The sequence below is a fragment of the Zonotrichia albicollis genome, chromosome 4, assembly GCF_047830755.1.
Source record: "Zonotrichia albicollis isolate bZonAlb1 chromosome 4, bZonAlb1.hap1, whole genome shotgun sequence".
In the NCBI taxonomy this organism is placed as follows: Eukaryota; Metazoa; Chordata; class Aves; order Passeriformes; family Passerellidae; genus Zonotrichia; species Zonotrichia albicollis.
In genome coordinates, this window is record NC_133822.1 from 62,657,701 (window position 1) to 62,679,918 (window position 22,218).

The 22,218-nt window shown below is 38.4% G+C and overlaps 1 protein-coding gene across 1 annotated transcript in view; it reads left to right on the top strand.

Moving 5' to 3' along the window:
* Positions 1-20,782, top strand: part of LOC102064671 (ADP-ribosylation factor-like protein 8B) — a 23,033-nt gene extending 2,251 nt beyond the window's left edge. The window contains exons 2-7 of the mRNA XM_074539976.1: positions 2,895-2,975; positions 11,393-11,466; positions 11,873-11,966; positions 14,330-14,397; positions 17,636-17,706; positions 20,383-20,782. Of these exons, the coding sequence (XP_074396077.1) occupies positions 2,895-2,975; positions 11,393-11,466; positions 11,873-11,966; positions 14,330-14,397; positions 17,636-17,706; positions 20,383-20,432 (438 nt within the window). The 3' untranslated portion in view covers positions 20,433-20,782. The remainder of the gene's footprint in view (positions 1-2,894; positions 2,976-11,392; positions 11,467-11,872; positions 11,967-14,329; positions 14,398-17,635; positions 17,707-20,382) is intronic.
* The last annotated feature ends 1,436 nt before the right edge of the window (positions 20,783-22,218 follow it).

The following is a 22,218-nucleotide window of genomic DNA, read 5'->3' on the forward strand; positions in this document are numbered from 1 at the left end:
AAAAAAAAATATTAGGACAAGGCTAAGTAATATTATACATAATAACTGTATATTTAATAACAATAAAAATAATATTCATATTGGAATATTAATAATAATTTTCTGTTGAATACCGTTGATATGTGAAGGGCAAACAGATTTGGAACTCTAGTATGTCTCTGAATACATATCTAGAATGTGACAATGAAATTAGCTGTTGTGAAATAGTGGCTACTTAAAATGCAAGCTGTAGTGGATCGAGAAAAAACATTGGAAATTACAATTTTTTTCACTTCGCAAGAGCACTCAGAGATCCTGTCATGCTAAGAGTGAATATACACCCTTTGAGTCAGTCTCTGCTCTTCAGAGTTTGAGCCATATTTAGTCCTTAGTTACCAATGGAAACTTTGGATAAAGTCACTGCCTTGTACTGTGGATGTGCATTGATATAATACAGTAGAATCTGGTCCATGGTTATTGATATGGTAGGGGGTAATGACACCGTTCCTTATCAGTTCAATATTCAGAAACTTTCAGATGACATTACATTGTAGCATTGGTGATTTTTCATTTGTGTCAGGAGGTAATCTGTTTTTTATTGAAACATGGCAATAAATTTTTTTGCACTTCTTAAATATTCACAAAAATAGGCAATTTTAGGTAATGTAAACCTTCCTTAACAAGCACTGTAGGAAAAACTTTTTACTTTATTGTGGTCAGATCATTACAACACAATAAACAGCTCTTGGACTAACATGAGCAAACAATTGAACCTGTTCCTGTCTTTTCTTCACTGTGTGGGAAAATGAAAAACTGTAGACATAATACTTTCTTTTTATCTGATTCCATTCAACCAGAATGGGGAATTTTTAGAGCAAAAGACTGAAGAACAATCCAGAGCATGTTAATTCTTTGCATTCTATCCCCAAAACTAGAGGAGTTATGGTGGTTTGGTTTTTTTTATTTATTTGTTGTCTTCCAGTTTAGTGTATTACATGTGATGTATAATTTGCTGACAAAAGTAGAATTCTGACTTTCTACAGGCTCCTGAGTTAACTCGGGTTTTCCAGGCATTCCTGTCCTAGAGTAATGATGCTACATTTTCAGTGTTTGTGTTCATATGTGTTTATACATCAGTCCTCCACAAATACAGGTGTTACATATTTTTAAAAAATCATATAATTATAGAATCATTAAGATTGGGAAAGAACTGAAACATCATCAAGTCCAACATTTGACCAAACACTACCCTTTCAAGTAAGCCATAGCACAAAGTGCCACATCCAGTCCATTCCTGGCTGCTTCCAGGGACGGTGACTCCACCATTTTCCTGGGCAGATCAGTACCTGGTACACAAGAGGGTTTACTGGTTGGCTTTGTCATACTACATCCAGCTAAAAACTTCTGTCAGTGCTGGGTGTGTGTATCTGTATAAAACTGCATGGGCTTTCATTTTCACTTTTTTTTTCCTACTGCTGTTGACAAGTTACTGATGCAGGGAAGAAAAAGCAAAGGATGATGAAGATGTATAGTAGAGAATTTAGCAAGAAGATTCCCATAAGTAAGGTTGAACAAACAAGTAGAAGTTGTTTCTTTCCTGAAGGATCTAATTCTAAAATCTTGTGAGACAATCATGTAACTGTCAAGAGTTACACAGCTTTTAAAGCCCCAGATTAAAAACTGTTGACCTTTAATTGTAAATGCAAACTGGAGGCAGAGTGTATTCTCACTCCACAAACAGGAAAGAGAAAAGTTTCAGAAATTGTGCAGATCCCAGGAATAGCCCTGGAGGGGTAGACTGAGAGACACATTGCTGTTCCAGTGCACCTTCAAGCTCTGATCCTCCATTTCTCAGATGAGAGGCACTTGATGGAACATGACTGCATCTTGCCTTATCCATATACCCGTATATTCCTACAAAAAAAAGCAAAACCAAAAACAACTGACAGCCCAGGGCACAAGGGTTGATAGGTAAATATGGGCTGATAGATGTGGGAGGGCAGTGGCAGCCCCAGAAGGTGCTGCTTTCCTTGCTGGATGATTGGAAAACCAGGTTCAGAGAGCACCTGGGCCTCTGTATGGACATCAGTAACTATTGCCTGTTAATGTATCCTGTCCAGGATAATGTTAATGATTCATTGTTAGTGATTCACTTTCAAAAGGAAGAATGAGTGATGAGTTTCCAACTCAGATCTGAGTTCCGTCTTAATCCTCCAAAGGTGTCTTTTGTAGTCTTACAGTCTTCTGTAGAAGTCTGTAAGATTGCCATTGGTTTGATGAGAAGTGTCTCTGTTGTGGGAATATTTCTCCCAAGTGGGGGAGGAGGCAGCATTTTTGTGCTGAGGGTTTGTGGTACACTGAGTTAGCACCTTGTCCTTTTCTATCTTAATGACATTCTCTTAGCTCTGCAGCAGGATTCCTCTGCTGTCACCTATGCAGAGGGAACAAGTCTGCACATAGTGCTCTCTGCACGGGTAGTTTTTATATTTGGAGTTAAATTACTGGTAACAGTAGTGAGAAACTACAGGAAAAATCATGGTGTGGCCAGTTTTATAATATTTTATCATATTGGGGGAAGGACTAGGTGACCTTTGAAGGTTTCTTTCAACTGAAATCATCCTACAATTCTATATTTTGGCTGTGCTGCCAAAGGATCAGATAAAGAATTGAAGTCTCGTGGTTTCTGGGGTGATCTTTGTTGCTGAAGAGAATAAAAGATCATTTAAAGGGACTGAAATGAACAGTCTTCCATGATGTGACAATGCAGTAATTGAAGTGCTGGCCAGTGCTCTTGCTGAAAATGAATGTGATAATCTACAGTATTGTAAAATAACATCTTTTAGGTTGCAAATGAGAACCTTTCTTGTACGTATCAACTGTTTTATAATAAATATAATTTTGGTTTTCTATTCCAGTCGGGGCAGTTCACAGAAGATATGATTCCTACAGTAGGTTTCAATATGAGAAAAATAACAAAAGGCAATGTTACCATAAAGGTAGGTGTGCATGTTTGAATTGATACAGAGTGAGTAAATAATAGAGTAATTTCAACTGGAAATAGGAAAGACAGGAAATTTCTTTTAAGGTTATAGGATCCCTTATCTATTTTTCTAGCTCCAGACTAACTTTTTTTAAAGCAATAGTAATCTATTTCTCTGTTATATTAATCTGTGTGATTTCATTGTATTCCATGCCAGGCAGAAGCTTTGTTGCACTTTTTTGATTCAGGAAGGTCATAAAATGTGGAGATACTGAGGTAGCTGAGTTGACTCCTGAGGGTGTATCTATCTTCTCTCTTCCCCCCTCCTCCCAGCTGTAAGTGGAATCTGGAGTGGCTTGACCCTTAACTTAGGTATCTCACTGGAGAGTGTGGTTTAGCTCACATGCTAGCTATGCTGAAGTAGGACATCTAGCTTAAATCATTTATTAGAGAACTGTCTCTGACAGCTATTGAGACACATAGGCATCAAAATAGAGATCAATCACTCCAATAGCATTAAGGTGCTGTCTGTTGTTTGATTAGTCTTAATGAAATTCACAACTTCTAGCTAAAATTAGATTAAGGGAATCTGGATTTTTGTCTTTACCTTGATTTTTCCCTCCTTTTCCATAATATGTAAGTTCTTTTCACCCTCAGTTCCTCTGGTCTGGCATGACTCCTAAACTACTGATCAAATTCCAGAGGTGCCACAGTCAATAAAAAAGTTACTGCATTCAGACATAGTTGATAAATAAGCCACAGGAATAGGAATTTCCTGTGTTTTTTTTTTCTTTTGCACAGAAGCAATGAGGCCATGATTGATAGAGAGAAAGCATAAAGCATAGGTGGAGGAGTGTACCAATGCTGCTGCAGAATTGGCAGATGTAGAAGAAAACAGAAAAGTTGTGGATGGTTCATTAAACTAGGCAAAAATCTTACTAGTAAGCAGTTATCAAAATAAAGTATTTTTTGAGGCAGGATAGTTCAAGAAGGAACTGACTAATAGTTTATACCAGAGTTGTCAGAGCAAATGATGTTGCAAGATTAGGTTGTGCAGAGAGGGTGTGGGTGAGTTTCTGTGGAACTGTGCCTTGTTTTTCTCTTTGATCTCAAAAGTAATTTTATATATAGTTGCTATAATAGAATAAAGAGATAATGCTAACATAATTTTTTAAGAATAAAGAGATAATGCTAACATAATTAATATGTTTAATAATTTCAAAAAACATATTTAATTTGGAAGCCAGTCTGCCTAGGAAAATATCTTGTCTCATTCTCACAGTGTCTCTGCTACAACAGCATTCAGTACAAGAAAGAGGTGTAGGGGGATATAACTCTTAGGCATAGATGCTTATTTCCTTAACAGTCTGTCAGGATAAGCTACTTGTATGTCACCAATCCTGTAACTAGGTTAGAATCCTACAGGCTATTGCTAAATAAGGTTTTCATAATTATTTTACTCAGAGAAAAATGACATAATCTTTTGATAAGTTGATGACTCAAGAATGATGAGGCAGTGCCTCTTGCTAGAATCCTTTTATGAACTATGCAGCCCAGTAACAAGAATTCACACTAAAATTTTCTTTAACCTTTTTATCCCAACAAAACAGGTAACCCTTCTCACAGAAATACTATGACATTCAACTGTCAGCTATTAAAATTAATGGATAAAACATTATTTTACTAAACCCATGAAGTTCTTTAAACATGACAGCAATGATGTTTTTGCTAAGCAAAGACCTGACATTGTGTCTGACCTTTTTTGAAGGTTTCATGGGGCACTGCAAAACAGAATCAATTAAACTTACTATAAGGTTCAGGCTGAGAAGTCAGCTAGGTCAAAAAGTCATCAAGTGAAAAATTGGCATTCTAGAAGTATTAAGATTGATCACTTTTGGAAAAGTAAGTTGCAAACCCAGCAATTAGGTGATACTAATCCTTTATCTGTTATTTGCTCTACCTTGGGGTAGGCCACTAAGAAGGAAGTACTGTGCTAGGGCAGTGTCACTGCCTGGTTTCTTTACTTCAGTTCCATCTGCAGATTCCACACAATTCCATAAGGCAGAAAGAACTGAAACCCATGGTCTACTTTTTTTTCTTCTAATTTTGGCAGTCATTTCCAAAAGCTGATAGATTTATTTTTAGTATCTAATCTTAATATGTAAAAGTATGGTCACTGCTGTGTGTGTGTGTATGAGTATTTATCTGAACCATGCTAAAAGAAAAATGCTGATTATTTACTTGAGCCAAAACATTTTGTAGGAAAATGCCAGTTTCAGATGTTCTTGAATTGAAGCTAAACCTGTTTAGAAATGTAAGGCTGTCAGCTTTAACCATGAATTGTCAAATTCTGACTTAGCAATATGTTTAATAATCTCTCACCTGTTACTTCCAAGAAGAGAAGGCAATAAAAGAAGGATTTTACCTCACGTTGTTTGAAATCTAAGCAGGGAGCTTTATATTTTGAGGTTGTGGTTGAGGTACTGAAGTGCAGAATGATTTCTAGCATCAAAGCATTTTATGTACTACAATGTAGGGATCTGCTAGAACTCTTCTGTTGAAGTTCATTACAAAACTGATGGCTATATATTTTTTTTCCCTGAGAAAAATATCTGACTGAATTGCTTTGGGATTTTAATTACAAACAAGTTTTGCTGTTGGTGAGTGATTTGATTTTGATGGTTTTTCTGGATTTGTTTGGTATTAGCAGTCCTTTTGCTTAGGTGAGATTTACTGTTCAACAAGCTAGAAAGTAATTAAAAAAATTTCCTTTAGCAAGCCAAGTTTTAAGAACCTCAGAAGACTTGAATTGTGAACTCCTGTTTAAAGTGATCGGGAGTCCCCAGCCAAGCAACCTTTGGTTATTGCAGTGATGGTTTAGAACAGTCTCAGTTAAAAGGAAATAGAGCACCGCAGACATGTGTATGCACAGATAATGCCACAGATTCATTTCCCTTGCTCTTGCATTGGCAAATAGCATGGCCAGGCAGATTCTGCACTTCGTGGCCACAGTGGTCCGAGGGAGTGGAGAGCAGGTGCTCAGGGCCCTGGAGCTGGCGGGCCGGGCTGTGGTCACCCTGGCTGTCACCGCTAGGTGCCGGTGTCCCTCCACCACTCCCTGCGCAGCCCGGCTGCGGGAGAGCCCGGCTGAGCTTCCTGCTGCTGCACTTTGCTCTGCTGAGGCAGGGAGGCAGGAGAAGGACACCAGCTCTGTGCATTCCTCTGCCCGCTTCCTTTGTTGCAGCACTTCTGCTCTGGACAGTAGTGTTTTCAGGTCTCTTTGCATCCTCACAGAAGCAGAATCCTCCTGCTTTGTAATGCTTCCTCCTGCTAGTTAGGATTTCTTACCTGTCATATTGTCATTTCAAATACAAGTTTATGTGTGTACTCTGAATGTAGCTCCAGCAGTGTTTCAGCACATACTGGCTATTCTGTATGACTTGGATCACTCTGAAGAAGCTGTGCTGTGTCTGGCCTAATTTCAAGTCAAAGCAGTTATTTCTGTAAAAAAAGAATTTTTGCTGGATGTCCCAGTGTTTAATGATAGTTGTCTGTGAGGAAGAGCTGCACTGGTGGTTCAAAAGAGCTGATCCACAGCTGGAAGCCCAGTTACTGGTGCTAAATCCCAGGGGTTGTTTAGTGTGTTCATTAGTGACCTGCGCGGTTGCTGGTTGCTGGTAGTGGCTGGTGCAGCAGAGGGTTCTGCTGCCACCCAGAAGGACCTTGACAGGTGAGAGAAATAGACTGGTAGGACTATTTCTAGGAAGTTATGGAAGTACAAGGACTTTGCTTTTGTGTCCTGTTGATCCTTCTAGCATTGTGTTTTGTGTCTGATAAAATGGCAAATAGCCCCTGATCACTTAGAAATACTCTCTCCCATTAAAATGCCTCAGTACTTGTTGTCAAGAGTTGAAGGTACATTGTGAACATTTTTTCTTGCAATTCTATTTTCAGTTCTTCAGTGGAAATATTAAATTATGAATATTGAAACGTGCATATAGTTTTTTTCTTTTATTTGACATGATTAAAATGCCTAAGGTGGACTTTATCACCAGGGAGGAGGGAGAACAGAGTTCTTTAAAGGGCCAAGACTGATTTCAAAGAACATATTGTTCTGAGAAATACTGCCTGCAGAAAATGTAACCACATTGCACATTTTTTTGACTCTTAAGGATGACTATGAAGGCATTTCCAATATATAGGATAATAATTAGTAAGTATTCTAAAGTAGTAAGATATTCTAACTTCCATATTAAGTTACATGGCTGGTAGGTACTACCGGTTGGGCTGTGTAGGTTTGTATATACAGGGTAATTTATTAAAAAAATAAGGTTATTAGGTTTTTTATTCTTCTGTTTATTGGGGAAAAAAAAAAAAAAAGGATATTTTTGGTTGAAGATTCCAGTCTAGAATAGGTGATTGTTTAGGATTTGTCCTTCATGAGCTTGGACAGGTGGTAAGTAACCCAGCCTGAGCCAGTTGTCTGAACTTGCTGGGCAGCAGTGGGTGCTTCACCAGGTAGCTAAGGTGGGTGAAACAAACAGAAAAATTTCCTGCTGTTGGTGCCCTTTGAGCACTTCAGTAGCCAAAGAGAAGTTTTAGTCGCCTGGATTAAATGCCTAAATTTTAGGTGATTGAAGTTGTCCCATGTTACAGCTCCCTGTTACACACAGCTGGCTCTGAGTGCAATGACTGCTGTGTGTGTGAGCTCATTGGTCTCATCTTAGGCTTCTCTGTGTCTATTGGGATGGTGGATGTTACTGGTGCTGCCTTATTCTCTCCAAATACTCCTCTCTGCTTAACAAATTCCTCACCTGTTTGTTTGGGTTAGGTTTTATGGATGGTACTTTCTGCATACTTCCAAGATGAAAGATACATTTCCAAGTTCAAATATTTGCAGTGTTGGATTCATCTTGCAGGTTGAGATGTCTTCGTGTAAACATCTATATGTCTGCAGTGAGGCTTAAGCTCTTTTAGTAATAGTCAGAGGAGCTGTCATCAGTGCTGTCAAGCCTAGAGCATAATTCTGTCATCCTAAACAAGATGTTATATGTGATCAGCTGAAAGGCTGTCTAGACTTTGCTGACTACTGTGAGATTGTAGGTACTGAGCCCACACACTGACATCAAGATAGAAATTTGTCATTGTAATCTCTGTCCACAAGAAATCTCCTACCCAGCATATCTGAAAAAAGCCATGTAACATGACGTCTAGAAAATGCTTTTCCGGCAACTTTCTCATGAACCATCAAGCCTTCCCACAATATGAGCTAATTTGAAGAAACACAGCTAGAGTGTTAATGAACCTTCCTGTAACTGAAAGCTTTCAAAAATCTTTGAACCTCTTCATGTGCATTTTTGCTCATCTGCCATGATAGAGCTGTGTGCAAAAGAAAAGGATCTGCTCCTTAAACACAGCTAATAGCTACAGTCTTAAGATGGAGCCTTAGATCCTCCTGAAAAATTGGAAAGAGATAAATCCAATGTTTCCTCTTTCAGAAGAATTCAGTGTATCTCAGGTAAGTACATGATAAACAGTGGTTCCATCCTGGTGATCTAGTTTACAGATTAAAGCATTGCACTACTTAATGACACAGTAGAGCTGCAAGTGCAATAAGAATTACTACACTGCAGAAGTAGATAGAAATGAATAAAACAGATTAAAATTCAGTACCAACGAGATATGTGCCTTTGAGTTTGAGCCTGAGCAACAAATCATTGAGATTTTAATCTCCTGTGAGGCAATGGTACTGTGTATCAAAAGAAACTTTCTCTCAATTTGGTCATTCTGTAATCTTTGCTGATTCTTAAAATCACAATTTTATCAATAGGGGTAAAATTATCTTTAAATATTAAGAAACTTTTATTCCTGAGGGGCCAGTAAAAGCCATGTGAGGATTTGAAGACCAGCCTCTTTTAAAAAACAACCAGACAAAGTAAACTTCTTTTTATAGATAGCTGTTCAAGTTAGTTCTCTTGCCTATTCATACCCAGAACATACTTTTTACCTGTGTATTAAATGCTGGGATGCAAAAATCGTTGGTATACAAAACATGTAAGGCTCATGTAAGAAAACTTCTTTAGCACTAAGACCTCTCCCCTTTCCTTCCTGGGTACCTCTTGTATTCTCACAGTTCTGTCTGTTCAGTCATGTACTATGAAAATGGTTGGTGCAGGATTTTGTGTTTTGAATTAAGTAGTTAACTCTTTCATTGGCTATTCAATATAATAAAGAGTATTAGAAAGTTACTATTAAAAACATTTTGATTTCAAAGGGAAAGAAGTAAGGATTTTTTAAATTTAATGCATTTTTTTTTTCATATATCACGTACTTATTACTATGTTGATGTAAATTTGGTTCTAAAGCTCTGTTAATCACAGCTAGTCTATATTGTGTCCTTCATGTTGTACTTTAATGAATAGCTGTAAGCCTGATTAGGGAAACTGACTGGAAATGACTTATCTTCCCATTGTTTCAAGGTGACTTTTTCTCCTAATGAGAGTAATCTTGTTCTACAATGCAATTTAATACTGCAAGATATATATCAAGCAAGGACAAACCCAGGATTTTTTGTCTTGTATTATTTATTTTGTGATTAGTCCATGCTGCATCATCTTGTAGATTTTCATGGCTATCAGAATTCCAAAAATCTTTTCTGACAACTTGCCTGCCCTATCATCTTTCCCTTTTCTTTTTCCTCTGGTCTACCAAGAAAATAATTTAGTTTCTTTTTCAAGACACGCAGATGTGCACCAGATGGCTTTGGATAGTTTCAAGGTCTTGATGAGTTATTGGAGTAATTAGTGTTGGTGTAAGTTTTGTCACCTAACCATAATGCTGAATACTCATTACGTTCAAGCTTTTAAAGTATAAAGGTTTATTTTACTAAGACCTTTGATACAGTGCTTCAAATGTCAGTACAGATATTAATTGATACCCACTTCATGGTCAGAAGCTCTTTCATGTGTAAAATTTTTTGATCTTATTCAGGGAATCAAAAAGCACTCTACATTTAGGTGATACAATAATTTTATGTTGGAAGGACTGTTAAGATATCAATCAGGGAATGATTTTTACTGGTGAATTGAAAGTACTTCTTTCTAAAATATGAATATAAGATATTGAAAATTATATAGAAATTGATACATAAAAACTATTTACAGGCTGTGAAATTAAAAAATAGTGGACATTCATTGAAAAAGGCCTTACCCCATGGGTCTGTGAAGCCTTGCTCTTTTTGAAAAGTTTTGTTGCCACAGAAGGCTTAATTTAGATTTATAGTGTAAATGTGAGGACTACTATTTAAAAATTTTGTTTCTGTATATATTACTTCCAAATTCAGTTGCTTCTGTAATATATATGCCTCCTAGATCTGGTATACAGTATATATTGTTTTGACAGCTAAATCTGCTTAAAATAAGAAATAATTCTCTTTGTCCTTGGCAGAGGAACAAATCCATTACTTTTATTTTTCAGTGTTCATCACTGTCTTAATCTGTGTGTCACTTGTAACAGGACTGTTTTTGGATGTAGCTGTAACAGATACATTATCGTATAGCCCTGACCTGCATGATGTATCTATGTTACCTGGTACTTTGATCTGAGAAACAGTTTTGAAACAACATTCTGTCATCCACCAAAAATACCAATCTTTTTGCAAGTAAAGGAAAATACGTAACTCCTTTACAGAAAAATAGCGTGTTAATGTTTTAACAAATTTAGGAATTCCATGGGGTTGCTGGGCACTAATAGCGTATGTAAGTATTTATAGGATTTGAGCTTTTGTGGTAGGATAAGCAGAATTTGAGCTTGCTTTTTTCAAGAAACATTGCTTAATCACTTTAGGCCTACCTATACTACTGTTTCCTTTCTGGATCTGATTAATTAATCCATGTGTCTGTTAAAGCACATCTGTTGAACCAGTGGGAGAGCTGTGGAGGTATTGGAGCTCCTTGGAGTGGGGAGCATTATCCCTTTTGTGGATTCAGTCTGCTCTCTGACCAGCTCTTTGTTTATTTACTATCTGTCTTTAGCCTGTTGAAAATCTGATACCTTCTTAACTCAGGCCTCTCTAGCCACATTAAATATTAACCTGCATAACTGTTTCATACAATGATGATACTCTTTTTGGTTTTGAGACTGTGCATTTGCAATAATTCCCTTCAGTATCTGAGTAAGACTTTTCTTTTAGTGAGTGGGAAAAGGTAACATTCTCCAAAAAACATTTGGAGCTTTTAGTGTCACAGGTCTCACATACTCTCTGAATGTGCATGTCCCCCTCCATTAGCTAGAAGGGGCCAAGAAGACCTTTTAATTAAATTTTGGAATTGGCAATGTAATCTGCATGCTGCATGTAAGACTTAATTTATTAAGTTAGGTTAGGGCTATGTAGTTAAAAAGTGTTTTGAGGCTGGAGTGTTTGTCCCTTTTCAGGTGTGGGACATTGGAGGACAGCCAAGGTTTCGAAGCATGTGGGAGCGTTACTGCAGAGGAGTCAATGCAGTTGTGTAAGTTTTCTTTTGTATGTCCATAGAAAATGTACTTTGTAATATATATTATTGTAAAATTAGGTATTACGTTATATTACACATAAAGAAAATTGGTTTTTTTTTTCTGTTGACCTCTATCACATAAGAAGACCCAATACAATAAAAGTAGTGTGTTTTGCACATGTAAGACATGTAAGTAATTGCATATTCCAAGCCATTTTTCCCCCACAGGCTATATTTAACAGCCTAAATCTGTTATCTTCCTATATCAATATCTTCCTATATCAGTAAATGCAGGGCTTATATAACTTAGGATTTTTCTAATGCTCTTGTTAATATCAACACGTTTGTCACATTTCAAATGTTTTAATACAAATTTCTGCAGGTGGTGGTCAATGCCATAAATAACTATTCTTTGTTGTAGTTACATGGTGGATGCAGCAGACTTAGAAAAAGTAGAAGCTTCAAAGAATGAGCTTCACAGCTTGATAGATAAGCCACAATTGCATGGAATTCCAGTAAGTATTTTTATTATTATTCTTACCTGAATGTTGACTGTGTGGCCTAAATCCTCCTGAGTTGATTTCTCTGTCTGTTAAAAATACTGGGTTATATATGATGCAGCCTTGATACATTGAGCATTCTTAGAAAAATGATTGTGGTTTTTTTTCATAGTACTCAGCAACTTAAGAGTACTGCTTTGTGTTAGTACAATTTCTTGTCTAAAGGTCAGGATAGATTTCAAAAAATTGTTTTCACATGTGGCATTATCAGACAGTAATGACTTGCAGTCAGTCCCTGGGTGGCTGGGTTTCAGCAGTGACCCAGGTATGTTTCTGGCAGTTCTTATGGCATGTGAGATCAATATTTCTGCAGGTTGGCAGACAGTAACATCAACTAGTGTCCTCTGCCTCCAGAGATTGTGAAGGAGCTTTTTTTATTTGTCCTGACTTTTTCTTGACTTAGTATTTCAAACTTAATTGTGTGGAAAAAATGCAAATATGCGCCTGTTCTCCAGTTGGAAGTGTCAAAGAATAGTGTATTCAGCTGAAATTCTAATGAGGAATATGAAGGTGGAGACTAAGAGACTAATGTTGTTTATTTAAATGTAATCTTTACATTTAGGAATTAGGAATCCATCAGATTGTCATTGGTCTTTATGTTGACATCACCAAAAAAGAGTTCATACCTTGATTATAAGAAAGAAAACAGTCCTACATACAAATGAGGAAGAAATAACTCATGACTTGATGGCTCTTCCTTGGCTCCTTTTTTGTGAGCAGTAATTTGGACACTTGGCCACTACAGGTAATCAGAGTTACCTGAGGGTGAGTGGACAGTGTAAGGACTTAAAGAATGCACTTGAAGTGTGTCAAAACACTGTCAAAGCCACAGAAGGAACTTCCCATAAGATAAGCCACCACAGCAGGAACATGAGATAAGCACAGATGCCACAGCAGGCAGAAACTAATTCCAGGCCTAATGGAGCTGAATGTTTAATCAGTATCTGAACATGCTGCCTATGTGGGTGTTGCCACCATGGCAAACTGTGGGAAAGGAGGTGTTTGTGCACATGCCATTGGTTATGGGAATGGCATCTACACCCTGTGGAAACCTGGGACTTGGTCTGTATGAAAATGGTACCTCCAGCATGCAGTCAGTCTCCCTCTCTCTCTCCCTCCTTTGGTCCCACTATTCTCAAAGGAGAGTTTTTCAAGTGATTCACCATCTCTTTTATAACGCTTCCTATTTTTGTTGTGATTTTATATGTTAATTATCTATTGAAAAAATCCTACAGAAATAGGCAGTTATGCTGCTCATGGGGAGTGACATTGCCTGTCCTTTGTACTCTCTTTGCATGCTCTTTTGCTTCTCACTTTTCCTTACTAAAATGATTGGTCTCTCATATCTTCAGTACTATTTAATTAAGTTCCTTGCCTCTTATATGTTATAATATCACATTCCAAATGCCCAGCATGACCCACACAGTAATTTCCAAGGTGCAGTGATGTATTTTTTACTTACTTTTATTTCATATGTAGTAATTAGTATTGAACTTCCTTCAATTTATTGTGCTGATGATTTGCCACTATAGATTTTAGAGCAGCTTTATTAATCTGGACTCTAAATTACTGCAAGTAATGACCTTAATATGTTCCAGGTTCATGAGATGTAATGGGACAGTCTTAGAATTGTAGCACATCTGGAAAACAATAATGCAATCATAACTAGAAAAACCTTCCATTGCTTACTTTATCTTAGAATGTGCTCAACCCATTTATCTGACCTTAATTTATACTTGAGGCCTTAAATAGGAACTCTGAAGTTCCAGCATCTATTGGGTAAATTTTCTGCATTTCATGGACTTGATTCCTAATGGCTGCCTTTCAGATTTTTACCATGGATGCTCAAATTGGACAGAGAGGTGGCTGGTGCTTAGGTGATACATGGTTTGTAGGCTGAGCTGTTCAGTGCATCAGTGTTAAGAAACAAGGGAGAAAAATATTGTGGAGAGAATTTTGTCTGCGTCTTTAGGACCAGCCTCTGGTCATGCATGCTGGCTTCCAAATTTCTTTGCATTTAGTCTGATACCATCTTGTAATGCCATCCAGAATGGAGAGATTCACTTTCTGAGGAGACTTTTGATACTAACACACCTAGAAAAATTTTGATCCAGTTTTCAGAGGGTATACATCCAGCATCTGGTCCTGACTAGCAGCAGGATTTCCATGATGTTCCCACATCATTGATCGTTTTGAATATGTCCTCTGTTACATTCTAAATAGCTGCAGGATCCAGAATAATGCCAGCAAGAAGTTACAGACAAAAATGAAATTTCATTGCTCCTGGATTTAATAGGCATATGTATTCTTTCTTTCAGGTGTTAGTTCTTGGAAATAAACGAGACCTCCCAGGTGCACTGGATGAGAAGCAGTTAATTGAGAAATTGTAAGTAGCTGGCTTTTGTAAAAACTGAGACACTGTGAAGTTTGATATGTAAGTCAAAATTATTGGTAGTCTATGACAATAACTGGCTATAAAAGATGCTATTTTGCATGCTCAGATATTCCATTCGAACTCTGCTGGTGCCTGATGTAGTGATCTGGGCTGATTACTGACCGCAGTAGTTTTGAATCTCTCTTGATTGTTGTTTGGTTGTGTGAAGTTATTTCAGATAATCCTGTTTTCCCATCACTGAGGAAGGAACTGGTAGGCATACTGAAAGGGTCATTTTGACTTCTTGCAGTACAATGCAGTGTCAGTTTAATGCCTGAATGGCATTAGAGCAGAGCCATATCAATCTAGTGTTGGTAAATTTAAGCAAGTCAGGTAATTTTGCCAAATATCCAAAGCATAACTTAGGGATTACTGAAAGTAACAAATTGATGCATAGTAAATGTAATTGTAAAGAAAATATACTATTTAGTAAAAATGACCAGTATAGTACTAATTTTGTAAAATTGGATTCCCAAGTCACATAATTTTAATTAGTGGGAAAGTGAAGTTTTGCTATAGTAAGGGTGGTCCAAAGACTGGGGCTCTTAGAATGGCTGAGGTTGGAAGGAACCTTGAGGTCATCTGCCTGCTCCAGAAGAGACTTTTGCCCATTGGAGCTGCTTGCTCTGGACCATGTCCAGACAGCTTTTGAACATCTCCAAGGATGGAGCCTTAGCAGCCTCTCTGGGCAGCCTTTGCTAGTGCTTGGTCACTCTCAGAGCTAAAAAGTGTTTCTGTGTGTTCAGAGAGAGCTTCCTGTGTTTCAATTTTTGGCCATTGCCTCTTGTCCCATCACTGGGCTCCATCTTCTTTACAGGCTCCCTTCAGATTTTTGTACACATTAATAAGAAGTTCCCTAAGCCTTTTCTTCTCTAGGCTAAACAGTTCCAGCTCTTCAGCTTTTCTTAGTATGTGAGTTGCTCATTATTTTAGTTGTCCTTTGTTGGGCCCTATTCCATAGATTCATGTCTCTCTTGTACTGATGGTCCACAGCTGGTCAGGTACAGCCTTACTGGTGCTGAGTAAAAGGGAGAGATCACCTCCCTTCAGCCTGCTGGCAGCCCTTCTAGTGCACCCCAGAATACCATTAGCACTTTTACCACACTGCTTGTGTTCAACCTGGTGATCTGCCAAGACTCCCAGGTCCTTTCCTGGAAAGCTGCTTTTCCAGACAGTTGGCATCTGACCTGTTCTGGTGCCTGGGGTTGTTTCTCCCTAGGTGCAGGACTTTGCACTTTCCTTTTTTGACCTGCATGAGGTCCCCTGCCCGCTCTTTTCTCCAGCTTGTGAGGTCCCTCTGGGTGGCAGCATGACCCTCTGGTGTATCAGCCACTCCTCCCAGTTATCTGTCATCAGCAAATTTGTGCTTTGCCCCATCATTCGCAACAAATGAAGATTTAGAACAGGATTGGACCAGTGTTGGTCCTGGTGTACACTGGTAATCACTGGGTTCCAGCTTGCCTTTGTGCCACTGATCACCCAGTGTTCAGCCAGTCTGTGCATCCAACCCATACTTCCTCACCTTGTCTGTGGAGGTCTTATGGAAGGCACTGTCAAAGCCTTAATCAAGTCAAGGTGCACAATATCTGTTGCTCTCTGTCATCTGCCAAACTGTAGATTTCATTGTAGAAGGTTTTTGAGTTGGTCAAGCATGATTACCCTTGTGTGAATCCATGCTGACTACTCCTGGTCACCTTCTTGTCTGTCACATGCCTGGGAATAGTTTCTAGGATTAGTTGCATCATCACCTTCCCAGAATCAAGGTGGGACTGACTGTCATGTACTTCCCCAGGTCCTCCTTTTTCTGAAGAGTGACATTTGCCTTCCTGTGCTTTAGGCACCTCTCCCAGGTGACATGGTTGTTCAAAGTGCCTCACAATGACATCAGCCAGTTCCTTTATCACTGCAGGTGCTTCCCACCAGGGCTGATGGACTTCTCCATGTCAAGTCTGCTTATTTATTCCCTGGTTGGGTAATTTTCCATCAGGGGTACAACTTGTTTGCTCTGACTCATGATCTCTGGGGTTTGTGAAGGCCAATCTTGCTAGCAAAGGCAGCGTTTTCATGTCCTGTATAACCAGGTCCTCTGTCTCATTGAGCAGTGGGTGCACATTTTCTCCTGTCTTCCACTTGTCGCTTTCTAGTTTTCTTTGACATCCCTCATGAGATCCAGCTTCAGCTGGGCTTTGGCTGAGCTGCTGGTGTCTCTGCATTCTTGGACAGCGTTTCTGTATTCCTCCCAGGTTACCTGTCTCTGCTCCGACCTTCTCTGTGCTTCCTTTTAATTACTATGTTAATGAACTTACTGTTCATCCACTTAATGTCTTTTGGCTTTTTTTCCAGGCTAATTAGGATAGGTTATTCTTAAATTTGGAGAGGAGCTTTGGATATTAGTTAGCTTTCTTTATCCCTTCTTTGCTACAGGGCCTAACTACATGGGACTTTCCCAAACAGATCCCTGGAGAGGCTGGGTCTGCTCTCCTGAAGTCCAGGGAGGTCCCTGTTTAGTTCTCTTCTTTGCTGCTCTTGTATGATCTTCAGACTTCTCAGTACCTTCAGTTCCCACCTGTTCAGGAAAATTGTTTGTGCATGTCTGTGTCACTTGTGTGAGGATAAATAAATGAAAAAATAAGACTGTTCAGAAGCTCTGAGGGAGGCTGGAGAATTCCCAGAAAGAAGTTGATTAAGAATCAGTTTCTTCCTAAATGCAGAGGCATCCTTTCAGTAGGAGTCAGATGTGATATATTAAGTATCATATAGTAAACATCCTGAAGATAAATGGTGTGATCATTTGAGCACTGATATTTTATTATGATTTACTGGACAAAAAAACCCTCTGAATTCTTAGTGAAAGGTGAATGCTAAGACATGGGTAATACTTGGTTGCATAACAAGATATAAAAATAACAAAATCTTATTTTTAGCTTATGGAATCTGTGGTTTTATTTCTCACTATTACACTGACCTAATGTGAAATTAAAATTTTTGTGAAATTACTTTATAAACTTTTAATCCTTATAGTTTAAGAAATGCATGGTTTTCTCTGTGCAGTGGCATATTTTAAGAATTTAACATCTGAGAATAGAATTGAACCCACTGAGTAAAAAGCAGAAAACATATAATTTAATGGAAATTTCTATTCTCAGTGTTTATGGGATTATAACAGTACTTATCATTTTTGTTTCTGTAGAAACCTTTCAGCTATTCAAGACAGAGAAATCTGTTGCTATTCTATTTCCTGTAAAGAGAAGGATAACATAGGTAAGCTTCTTCTAGTATCATCAGTGTATACTTTGGAATTTGGATCAGATCAGGTTTGAACATCTGCCTCCACTATACTATTGAAGATCTCAATAGATCTCAATTTACATTGAAAGGTATTTTGCAATTATTGTATGCCACTGTATTTGTTTCAACATAGAATTATGTTTAATTAAGAAAAACCTTGTTGAAATATTTAGTTCCATGAGAAGTTAATTTGACAGGGACCATGGAAAAGTGTATTTAAAACCTGGATTAATTGAATCCTTTACAAGAAACCTGTGTTACTTTTGAAGAAACAGTAGCTGTCTGTGAAGGCCTTCCAATTATTAGGTGATCCTAAAAAACTGTTGGTCATTTACTCCACACATGGTTTTATTTGGTAAGCAAGTTTTATGAGCATGTGGCTGTTCCTCTAACTGAGGGATGGGTACTTTTTCCAAGAGGAAATGCAATGAGTGTATCCTGTAGTCAGTGAAGATCTATCCCCATTAACTTGTCTTCCATCTGCCTTTGCTTTTTGCCTTTTCCTCTCTCTTGTGTCTTCCACTTTCCTGTCCCTTTCCTCTGTAATTTTCTCCCATTCCCTTCCCTCCACAGGCTGAGCTAGCAGCAGCAGCAATTGTCTGGGGCCCTGCTACCTCTGTGCCACCCTTCTCTGCATGCTGCTGAAACAAGTGGTGCTGGATGGGATGGGATCCAGCCTGGCTAGATATTTATAGCTGCTATGTGAGGAAACCAGACTTGATAGAAGAGCTGGGCAGCTCTGTAGGGCTCAGCTGAGTGAGGAACTGTAAGAGTGGGAATGGGAAGAAAGCCACTTTCTCTCAGCTGCAGGGGAAATTTCCATCCTCCACAGAGAGAAGCAGGTAGTGGAGATGGTGAGGAGACTGTACCATGGCACCTGGACTTCAGTGAGCTGGGGGAGAGTTCAGCTGTGTGCAGAGATGGGTTAGGCACTGAGGGCTTCTCCTGCAAATGGTGTAGATGACTTGGGTGTGTTAGTTGGAAGGAAACCAGACACATGTTTGCTGCAGCTTGGGGTGCAGCTGTTATCTCTGAGTGAGGGAGATTCATAGAAGGTGGTGCTACAGTGGGGAAGATTAGACTTCAGGAGATAAGGACTGTAGAAGACAACACAGGATAATCTCAGTCGTTGAAGGGCAGTGAATGTGATCGAGGTTTTTGAAATGCTGTGCTTAATCCTCATCAAATTGGCAAGGCTGCAGTGGAGGTTCTTAAAAGTGGAATTGTGACTGGAAAGTAGTAAAACCAGCTTAATTTCTGAAAGACTAATGGAGAAAATAGATTTTGATCCTAGTCTGTTTATCTGGATGCCCTGGAGGAGAAAAGCATGCAACAAAAAGCATCCTAAAATTTGCATGAAAGAATGATCATTAATGCAGGAACAGTATAGATCCCTTACTTGTGGAAGTTCTGGGAGTAGTGATGAAAAAATCCTAACTGAGACTTGGTCAGGTATCTTCCAGTGTAATACTGAGCCTAGAAAGACTAGCCAGGTTCTTGAATATTTGCAAAAGCAAAATAAAGAATGAGAGCACACTGCGTATACCATTTCAGACTGTGGGCATTGTTGGAGCACCATATGCCATATTTTGAGGAAGACCTTGAGAAAAGAGGTTGGGTGAGAAGCTAGGGAGACCAAAGGGCTCAATTTATAAAGAAAGACTGTTATGTTAGCTTATTAAAGGGATGAAACTACTAGTCTGTTAAGGAGAAGACTGGCAGCTGTCTTCTTCCTCTGTGTTCTTGGCTGATGCCAGCGTAGTTGAATGCGATGTGATACTGGTTTTGCAGTGTGAACTGCAGCCTAGCTCACTGGTCTCATCAGGAGCTGTAGGTGTAAGGCTGCCAGTTACTGTGTCCTGAGAGACTGTGGAAAATAATTATACAGTTATTAGCTTTGATATAAGTGCAGTGGGTTGCTTTTTTCTGCAGTCTCAGAGCCTAAGCTGGTCTGCAAGGATATTCATGGAGTGCTGTCTTGAACTTAAGACAAATATGGCAACAAATTTCAATTTGAGGGCTAGAGCTGCTGCTGCCCCCTGACATCCTTTCTGCCTTCCTGACAGATGTTACTGCCTTGAGGCAAAAAAATCTAATCTGCTCATGAATCAGTTTGTGAACTGCTGCAGTTTTCAGCTCAATGCCTTGGATTGCATCAGGAGGGGTGCCAATTTCAGCTATCAAATTTTAGTCCAATGTTGCATGTCTTTCAGAGACCTTGGACTCCTACAACCTACCTAAATAGCTTCTTAATATATTGTCAGCTTCTTAATATATTGTGTATTTGCCTTTGTTCTCACTCAGCATTTCATTCTAGTCTGGATTTTACAGTTTGTTTTATGCTCATCTTGAATCTTTGCTTTTTCAAGAGTTCCTTATCTATCTGTGGCTTAGAGAACTTGATGTCAGTCACTGTATTTCGAAAATACAAAATGCACATGATTTAAAAACATACAAAAATAACCAGAAAAGGGCCACCTGGAGGTTGATGTTCTGAACTTCAGTTATGTGGGAATGAGAACCTGTGGGTTTCTGGGTTTTGTTTGGTTGGGGTTTTTGTATTTGTATTAGCCTGCTGGTGTTCTGTTGTGCTTCTACAGTTGCAAACAGGCTCTTGAGTTTCTCATTTTGTTTCATTTATCCTGACAGACATAACATTACAATGGCTTATTCAGCACTCCAAATCAAGAAACAGTTGAAGAAACTATTGCTGAAGATAACTCTTCCCCAATCACTTTGACTCCTATCACCTATACACACTGAAAAGATAAGGAATGCAACTGTCTACTACCAGGACTCACTGTGGTCATATTTGTTAACAGAAGTAATCTGGCTTGTAAATCTGGCTTGTAACTTGTCTGTCTGGTTTCTTTTTTTTTTTTTTTTTTTTTTTTTTAATCCAGATATTTGTCTGCCTAGCTAAATTCCTGAACGCCTTAATACAAGACTGGAAGAAATCAATAATTTTTTGAGCTGAAATGTTTTGAGTTTATGCATGCAAATTGTCAAATACATGGTACTTTTTTTCTAATTTGAAACTGAATAAATTGTGCAGTGGAAACAAATGACTGGTTTGTTTGAATGTCACATATAATTATTCACACAGGATTTCTTCCCTCTGAACACATGGAGTTAAGTACATTCAATCAATTAAATCAATTAAAATTATAATTAAGAGCTTCTTATTTGAACAAAATGCTGATATTCAGAACATTTTCACATACTCTAGAGAAAAGTTGTTTACTCTGGAGAAAAGAAGCTATGTATCTGTAGTTACTTAGTTTTTCCAGTCACTAATGTGAATCATTCATATGAATATTCTTTTGGAATTGAAAAATAAAATATTCTAGACAATATTGTCCTTCTGTATTGAGAAAGGAAAGAGTCTAGAATTGTAGTGGATATTTTTCTTTCTTAGAGAGTGAGATAGCTGATGAGATCATGTGCATCTTCTCTGATGTTACTAACTCCCAAAATTCATGGATTTCCTAAGCATTGTTACTGTAAATGAAATTGTGTTTGTGGACTACTCTGTCCATTCCTGAATCTTTAAAATTTTCAAGTGTACAACATAAAATAGCTGGGATCTGAAGTAGGATTAGTCCTTTGGAAACAGATTGAAGAAGCAATTCACTTTTAAAATTTTGATTACTCACTAACATCTTACAGATACCTTCTTCCAAGTGCTTCACTTAAAATGCACTCTGATGGGAACTTTTCTGTATGGAAATTCTTTTACATATGGAAGGTTCATGTCCAGAAACAGTAGACAGAGAGTGGCCAGGTGTTTCAAGGGCACTTGCAGATCTAAGAGGGAGGAGTTCAGGCATGGAGTTCTAAAGATGCCGTAGTTGATCGATTGCTGTAGTGTTGAAAGGGCTGTATGTCATGTATGCATGTGAAAGGGCTGTAAGTCATGTATGCAGTTCTTGCACTTAAGTACATGAACTACAGAAATAGCAACTTTTTTGTCACTTCTGCTTGAGAATGCTTTTAGGCTAGTGGCTCTCAAAAGCTACTAAGAACGTACAGCACAGACTTGATAGAATCTTTCTTGAGTGTTATAGGAATGCTACTACAGACATGGTAAACATTACAGCACTTGCTGATTATATCTGTGGTCTCACCCTGTGGCTACAGGGGCTCCTTGTTCTGTGATAACATGAAAATAATTTGGCTAAGTGCTGAGTGCTCAGTACATAAATAAGTGGTGGATGCTTCTGAAAGGCGATGGTGCGTATGACCTTCCAAAACCTGATGTGTAATCCATCTACTGACAATTTGTATGATGAAAAAACAACACTTGGTGGCAAAGGTGGTGAATTTCAAGTACTCTTGTTGCTCTTGGACTTTTGAAGGAGTAGAGCCCTTGTAAAATACACTGGAATTGTACTCACTATGCATACAACACATGAGAAGAGCTACTTCTGCATGAGTGGTCTCAGTATCCTCCCTGTTACACTTATTTGGCAGTAGTGCCTCATC